Source organism: Callorhinchus milii, unplaced genomic scaffold (assembly GCF_018977255.1).
Source record: "Callorhinchus milii isolate IMCB2004 unplaced genomic scaffold, IMCB_Cmil_1.0 Scaffold15, whole genome shotgun sequence".
In the NCBI taxonomy this organism is placed as follows: Eukaryota; Metazoa; Chordata; class Chondrichthyes; order Chimaeriformes; family Callorhinchidae; genus Callorhinchus; species Callorhinchus milii.
This window is the reverse complement of record NW_024704756.1, coordinates 15,062,439-15,070,624: the sequence shown is the minus strand read 5'-3', so window position 1 is coordinate 15,070,624 and position 8,186 is coordinate 15,062,439. Positions and strand designations below refer to the sequence as shown.

Sequence of the window (8,186 nt, the reverse complement as noted above, 5' to 3'; positions counted from 1 at the left end):
CCGCGCCGACATGCACGCAGCACGCACTCAAGACGAAGCCCAGCAGCGGGAGGAACAAGATGGTGGCGGTGAGCTGCAAGTTGCCTCGGGCGACGTTGACGGCAGCGGTTTGGCTGCTTTTTTCTGGTGCTCCTGGGCAGGGCCATGTCAGAGTTGGGCCGGTGGTGGGTGACACTTGGCTCAGTAAGGCCACGGGGTTTCCGAGTTCCAACACACCACAGCCTCGCAGCAACTAGTCGGGGTGGGTGAAGCCTGGCATTCGAGTTGAGGCCTCACCTGAGGCTGTGGTTCAGCCTCTCCCGCTCTCCCTCCCCTTTTGTATATCATTTTATATAATAATCAATACTAATAAAGAGAAAATGTCTGTTTGTGTATCTGTCCACCAATAATGCAATAACCGATCGACATAGCGATGATTTATACCTCATCGGAAAGGTCTTTAATGGGGGGAATGTCATGTTATGGGCATTTTTTTGGGGGGGGGAATCTATTGTCGTTGAGCTACGACCTAAACACGCTCATCGCACGTGTACGGGAGTTTTGCTTGAGGCGCACACGCAGTGTTGACGGCAACGTTGAATGGTGTGCGAGTGGTATCGCTAAGACCTACATTCCGCAATTGGACCCCTTGGGTTGCGAGCGTCGCCGCAATATGGGCACACAGCGAGTTCTTTATACATCACAGCCAAGTTTCGGACAGGTTTGGAGTTCTGCGTTTTCATCGTCAACCCAACGAGACGCCTTCCGGAAGGGCTCGATTCGGCTGAATGCTTGCCCTCGTACGGGCGGCACAAAACTGTGCCGGTCCTGCGGCTCAGGGGGTCCGAGGGCTATGCCCGGCCGAGCGGGAGGACCCCGGGTTACGACGCCCGGCCGGTCAGGTCGGGGCGAAACCCCCCCCCCCCCGGGGGCGGGTTTCCTCGCTCCTCGAGGAGCGCCCGATAAATAATCCCTCAAAGGGGGGGGGAAAAAAAACCCACACACACCCCAAAAACAACACAATAATAATTTGGACGCTTCAGTCCAAGACTTGTTCGTGGGGCCGTCTCCGTCGCCGCCGCCACCGGGCGCCATTGGCCGCCGCCACCGGGCGCCATTGGCCGCCGCGTTTCCCCCACAAATATACAGTCACCGCACTTTGCGGTATATTCTGCGAAGCGCTTTGAGACGTCCGGGAGAGGTGATACCAAACGCCAGGATTACTATTGTATTATTAAACGCTATTTGTGTATATATATATATATAACTATTTTATATGTAAATATATATATATATGTATATGTGTGTGTGTGTGTTGTGTGTGTCTTTTTTATTAAAAAAAAACACCCTCCCGACCGAAACATTTTTTTTCATAAAAAAAAATCGCAAAAAACAAACGCGCGCGCGCGGGCGGGGGCGGTTAAACCGACAATGAAAACGCCGTGTGATCGACGGCCGAGCTGACCAATGGCGTGGCGTGGCGAGGCACGAGCGACATCGCTCCCTTTCCTATTGGTTGAGGCTGCGGATCCGCCGGCGGGGGGGGGGGGGGGGGTGGCGCGTGGGGGCGGGCGGGCGGACGCCACGTGACCCCTCTTTCAAACCAACCTCGCGCCCAACCGCCAACCAACCGCTCCCCGACACGCGGCCCGGCCATGGCGATGGCCGTGAACGCCACCGAGCTCTACGTCTCCGCCTGCCGCTGCGCCGTGCTGATGTCGGGTCGCGACGAGGGCGAGAGGCAGGAGGAGGAGCAGCAGCAGGTGCCCGTGCGGCGGGATGATGATGATGATGATGGCGGTGGTGGTGGTGAGAAAGAGGAGGAGGAGACGACGCGGGAAGACGACGACCGTCGACGCCGCCGCCGCCGTCGTGAGGAGGAGCGGGATGAGGAGATGGCGTCGCGCCGGGGTTACGAGGCCGACCTGCGCACGCTGCTGCCGTACCTGCGCCAGTCGCTCTCCTGCGCCGTCTGTGGTAATGATACCATTTCAGCACGTGTGTTCCAAGAAGCGACTATGGGAACTCTCTCCTCGCCGGCCTTCCCGCCACCTCCCTCCACACTGCAGGTCATTCAGAACTCTGCAGCTCGTGGACTGTCCCGCACCAGACACCGCGACCACATCACTCCCACCCTCACCCTCGCTCGCCTCCACTGGCTCCCCATCCCCCAGAGGATCGAGTTCAAGATCCTCATCCTCACCTACAAGGCCATTCACGGCCTCGCTCCCTCCTACCTCTCCAACCTACTATCCCCCTACCTACCTGCACGTACCCTCCGTTCCTCTGGCTCCGGTCTGCTCCACGTCCCCCGCCCCAACCGCCCTACCATCGGTGGTCGGGCCTTCAGCCTCTCAGCCCCGAGGCTCTGGAACTCCATCCCCGTGTGCCTTCGCCGCTTCCTCCCTTTCCTCCTTCAAGGCCGGTCTCAAAACCTTTCTCTTTGACCGTGCCTTCAGCTCCCCTCTCGACTCCCTTCCCCCTCCTCGCTCCCTCCCTTCCCTCCCCTCACCTTGACCATTTCCCCCCTCCTCGCTCCCATCCCTCCCCTCACCCTGACCATTTCCCCCCTGCTCGGGTCCTGACCCAACTGTGCAGCGCCTTGGGACGTCCTCCTGACGTGAAAGGCGCTTTATAAATGGAATCTTGTTGTTGTTGTTGTTTGCGCGTCGCGGGGGGGGGGGGGGGGAGGACGTCCCGAGGCGCTGAACCGGACAGGGGTTTGGACCCGGAGTTGTTGTTGAGGGCTGAGGGGTGGGGGAGCTGGAGGGTGGGGGGGGGAATGGAGGGCATGAGGGGTGGGGTGGGGTTTGGCAATGGGATGGAGTGCCGAAGGGCGGGGTCAGAGGCGGCTGAAGGCGTGGCCGCTGATGTCAGGGGCGGGGCCAGCCGTGGGGTGGAGGGGGGTAGTTGGGGGGTAAGAGGGGCCGACCTGCTGATTGATCCCCTTATCAACCTGCCCGCTCCCTCCGCTCAGCGGAGGTGGGTGGGGGGGGGCGGGTTGATAAGGGTGGGGGTGGCGGGAGGGAGTCAGCGGGTCCGCAGAGGCGAGCGTAAGGTCCCTCCCGAACTTGTTCCGTTAATTTTAGGGAGTCTCCTGAAAGATCCGGTTGGCCCGGGAAGGTCGGTGTGCCAACACTTTGTGTGCCGAAGGTGCGCAGGGCAGAAGATGCAGATGAAGCCGGCGTGCAGTTGGTGCAAAGACTACGGGGCGTTCGTGGAAAACGAGCAGCTTCGTGTTCTCCTGGCGTGTTACAAAAAGCTTTGCGAGTTTATATCGGGCTGCGACGTCGTGGGGAACGTGGCAGAGGAAAACATGTTTCCGTTTAGTTTGAATATTTTGCTGGAAGAAGGCATAACGTTGGTGCAAGATGAAGACAAGTCCCGGGTACCGTGCTGCACGGAGAAAGCTATGAAAATAATACGCAGATTGACTCCGCTGCAGGTGGTTCAAGTGCAGACCGCACAAAGATCTGTCACCTCAAATCAACCAGTTGACATTGCTGAAAGAAGTGTTAAAATTGGGAAGAAAACTTTTAGAAGTGTTACTAAGAGAAAGATCTTGAAAAGATGTTTGCCACAGACAAGTAAAGATGCCTGTGGTGTGGAAGCGACTGAGCATCAAAACATTATTCAGCCGACCACTGAGGGGCTTCCTTTGTTACACAAAAAGTCATCTGATGAACGTTTGTGTACCTCAGTACTAAAAAAAACTACTGATAATAAACATAGCAGTGTCACTGAAAGACTAAAGAATATGGTAAGCACATACAATGCTAAATACAGAAAGATTAAAAAGTTACGAGGTTTTCAAGAGTGTGTTAGCTCAGTGAAATCTGTGTGCAAAAAGCCAAAAGGAAAAACAGGGTGTAAATGTGGTCGTGCACCATGCACCACTAGCGTTCTTACATGCCGAGGGCAGCGCTGTCCCTGTTATGCAAATCGTAAGGCTTGTCAAGATTGCATATGCTGTGGGTGCAACAATTCCTACATGGAAAATGGTAGAAAGAAATTGGAATCTTTTGCTGTCCCTGAGATGGCTCACAAGCAGAGCCGATTGCAGAAGAATGTCAGTGGTGCAAGTCCATCGGCCTCCACAAAACATTGTGGACAGGAGTAGACATTAAATGGATCTGACTTTTTACTTTTTCACCAGGAATTTGTTTAGTCTTGTGAAAATAACACGAATTGTGTAAATCAGTTTCGCAGTTTTGAACGTGCTGTAGATTTACTTCTTCCCGCCCCTTTCCCCAAACACAGTGTTCTTCTATTTTTTTGAAAAAAGCAGGCAGTTTTGATCAATCCTAGACCAAAGATGGGAATAAAAATTGTGGGCAAACCGGTAGCATTTTGCATTTGGGTTAAATGATTACTCTCAATTTGCTATAAGGATTAGCATTGCCTTTATTGTGCTGTTTGTAAGCCATGTGTTAAATGCAGGTGTTGTTGTTGTATCCTTAAATTCTGCTATAACCAATGAAAAGGATTTATTAATTGTGTAATCAGTAATCGTCGGATGATGTCCGAAGGCACTGGACAGTCAAGGGTTTGCACCTGAGCTGGAGGGTTTGAATCAAGAGGGGTGGAAGCCAAGGGGGGGTGGGAGAATGACTGGAGACACAGTCAAAGAGAAAGATCTTGAGACAGATCTTGGAAGGAAGCAGGGGAGGGGGCAAGGCAAAGGGAATCCAGGACAGAGTTCCAGACAGAAAAGCTGAAGGCCTGACCGCTGATGGTGGGGTGGACAGGGTGGGGGACATGGAACAGACCAATGCCTGCCAAGCAGAGGGAGCGGGATGGTAAGTAAAATAAATCCTTTTCGTTGGTTAATTACATAAATTGGAGAATTTTTAATTTCCTTTACTCATAGCACATGTTTCATCTGTATTTACATATTGTGTAATGAATCCTAACATTTAACTCTTGAAGTGCTTTGAAAGTTAGCTTCTCGTTACTTTGAATAAATCTCCTAATATGAAATCAAGAATTGCAACAATCATTACAGCATTCCCAATGAAAGATCATGTGGCTCCCATTGGAACGTGGTACACTGTTGTTAAACATCCTTAATCTCATTTTCAGTGATCCTTCAATTTGTGGACTTCTGTGACAATAGAATAACACATGTGATGCATGCCTTCCCCAGTGTTCAAATAGCTTACTGACATGCTTTGTAAGTTTTCACATGAGTTTAGTGAAGTTTTATTAGTTTTTCTCAAGGAGGAGGGGAGGAGGTTATTGTTCTCAGTTAAATCTTTTTACTAAAATGTTTAATGCCATTGGTGGAAAAGTTTTTTAAAAAAATTCAGTACTTGGAGTCCTGTACCTTAGCATTTAGGGCACTCGCCTCGCAAGCGAGAGGACCTGGATTTGATTCCCAGGGTGAAACATTGGGCAAGCTTCCTAACAACAACAACAAAAATTGCGCTTATGTAGCGCCTTCCACACAAGGTAACTTCTCAGAGCGCTTAACAGTGGCGGAGCATGACTCCGATCGGGGGATGGTGGCCGTAAGTACGGTCGAAGAGGAACAATTTTAGGCCGACTTGGAAAAGGAGAGAGAGGGGGCAAGGTGGAGCGATTGAGAGAGTGTTCCAGAGGTTCAGGGCATAGTGGCTGAAAGCGCGACCTCCGATGTTGGGGCAGAGTGTGCGAGGGATGAGCAGAGAGATAGGGAGGTGCCAGAGAGTGAAGGGATTTGAACATGATTGAGGATCTTGAAGTCGATCCGTTGGGTGATGGAAGAGCCAGTGGAAACGGGCCAGAACTGGTGAGATGAGGCTACGGAGTTTGGTCTGGGTAAGTATGCGGGCGGCAGAGTTATGAATGAGCTGGATCTTTTTAATAGTGGAATTGGGGAAACCGGCGAGGACTGCGTTTGAGTAATCCAGGTAGGAGGTGACAAACGCATGTACAAGGGTGTCGGCTGCATTTGGGGTAAGGTACGGTCGGAGGTGGGCAATGTGGTAGAGGTGAAAGAAGGCGGTCCTGCTCAGGGACCGGATGTGGGGGAGGAAGGACAGCTGGGGGCGAACCAAACGCCTACATCGCGCACTGGTTCGGTGATTGTGAGGGAGAGCCCAGGGAGGTTGAGGAGTTGGCAGCTGGGTTTTGCCCGCAAAATATACAGTCAATTCACTTTACAGTGTATTTTGTGAAGTGCTTTGAGATGTCTCGAAGACGTGGTAAGGCACTATATTAAATGCAAGGATTATTATTATTTTTACAATTTGTATGCCAGGTTTGTTTAATATTGCTTTTGAGTTCTCAGCAAAAAGATGGTAAATATTTTAAAATTACATACCTATGTTTATTTTAAAATGTAACTATTGTGGAAGGGGTTCTTGTGAATGTTTTAGAAAGTATTGAAAGGTGGCTACACATTGAATTAGTGTTGTTGATTTATGTCTTGGACATTGTTGAGGTAAACAGAAGGGAGTACATCATTTTTATTTTTCTCACCTTAACATTTTCTTTCTCGCATTGATTGAATCATGTCTATTTGAAGGCCAGACTGCAGATCCTGTCATGGCAGGATAGGCATCAACTAGAAAGAGGAAAATAAAGGTATTGGATCAGTATTGTTGCTGGTCCCAACAGTAGCACCCTGTAACACAGGACTTGTGATGCAAAGGGGAATAGTATTCCTTTCTGTACATCTTATTTATTGCTGTCATCAACAATTAGAGACAATGTCACCAAATGAAAAATGCAGCCCAGAATTACGTTATCTACTTTCTGCGTCACAATGGCTGATTTATCTTTGACGCAATCATTTGTATGTGGAATCTAAAAGTGATGTGACTTTAAAAAATGTGATGCAGTACCCTTACCCCTAATGGTTTGAACGGTTAATATTTGCTGTCTTGTATTTGAAATGTGAACTTATAGAAATTTGTTTGATTGTTATAGTAAAACTTGGATCTATAAATATTAAATCCTAGTAAGGTCAGCAATTTTCACTGACTAGAAGAATTGTTAAAGATTATTTCAATACAAAGCTACGTTTCTCTATTTTTAAGAATTAGTTTCATAAATATATGATGAGGAATGGTTCAATAAAAATTAAACATTATGCATAAAGTGTTACTCTTCATTTAATATGCCATTGAAACTTGTTTATTTAAAAAAAAGTTAGGGAATCGGGTATTTGGATTTTCAGAAAACTCCTAGACTTTAGCACAGCCATATTTTTACTAACTGGATATACCTGTACTTCAATCCAGGTTCACTTAAGTAGATGGTTTCAGTATCAATTCAGGATTCCTGTGCACCAAATGTTCCGGTGGCTTATTGAGGAGCACAGCCGCATAGCACATTACTCACTTGGATGTGGCATTCAAATTTGGCAATATTTCATTCTGAAGGTAGTGTTTTCAGTGGTGATATCAAGTGCTCCAACTCAGGATAGAATTTAATTGCAGTATTTCATTTTTAATATTTTGTAACAACCAGGTGGAATTACAAATCTTTTAATCATTACTTTATCTCATGTTAATGATTTTCAAGTTATTCTTTAACCATATTTCCGTAGCCTTAAACCTAATAAGCTCTTTAAAAGTTTGGTTAAAAAATGAATGTTAAAATCAAAGGTTGTGTATTTCTTACATTCATTTCATTCAGTATTTATTTTGCATCCCCATTGAACTGTACTTTTATACGATTCTCACTAGATGGCATTAGAACCATGTAAGAATTGCAGTCTTGGAAAGTACAGCATGAAAACGCAAGATGTCCAGACATAGAAATGTGCTAGACTTTAGCACAGATATCCAGATAATTATTTTCTGAAGTCTGAAGATAAGGATGCATTCTTGAACTGATACTTTTTTTTTGCTAACCACGATCATTTAGAATTAGCTGTTATAACACATCTCTGTAAACACACTTAGCAGTAAATAAAAACCCCGTTGTTTGTCGATTGGTGTATCTCTTTTCCAAATGCAGAAGTGGCTGTATCACACAATAAGATATGTTCATTGGAATTGTTTGCGAAAGATTACATGACTTTTAGACAATGACATGTGCAGTTTGATGGGTCTCAAGTTGTGAATGAGGCATGTTCTGTAAGGTGCTTTTTTTAAAAAAGGAGAAAATTAAAATAATACGAAAGCCAACATAAACTGGTGCTTGCAATTATATGGACAGTTTGCTTCAAGTAACATTTAAGTATAAAATGGAGTCAGCCAGTTTGCTCCATATTCAGA

General features: G+C 47.6%; 1 protein-coding gene across 1 annotated transcript; it reads left to right on the top strand.

Moving 5' to 3' along the window:
• Positions 1–1,634: 1,634 nt before the first annotated feature.
• On the top strand, positions 1,635–4,554 carry LOC121850217 (E3 ubiquitin-protein ligase MSL2-like). The gene is made up of 2 exons (XM_042340828.1): positions 1,635–1,956; positions 3,069–4,554. Exons 1-2 carry the CDS (start codon positions 1,635–1,637, stop codon positions 4,097–4,099), a joined length of 1,353 nt encoding a protein of 450 aa, XP_042196762.1. The 3' UTR covers positions 4,100–4,554.
• Positions 4,555–8,186: the final 3,632 nt, after the last annotated feature.

Excerpts from the sequence above, each read along its gene's own strand:
- LOC121850217 (XM_042340828.1), top strand. The coding sequence starts at position 1,635 with ATGGCGATGGCCGTGAACGCCACCGAGCTCTACGTCTCCGCCTGCCGC. Across the intron at positions 1,957-3,068 it reads GCTCTCCTGCGCCGTCTGTG|GGAGTCTCCTGAAAGATCCG; the intron begins GTAATGATACCA and ends CGTTAATTTTAG.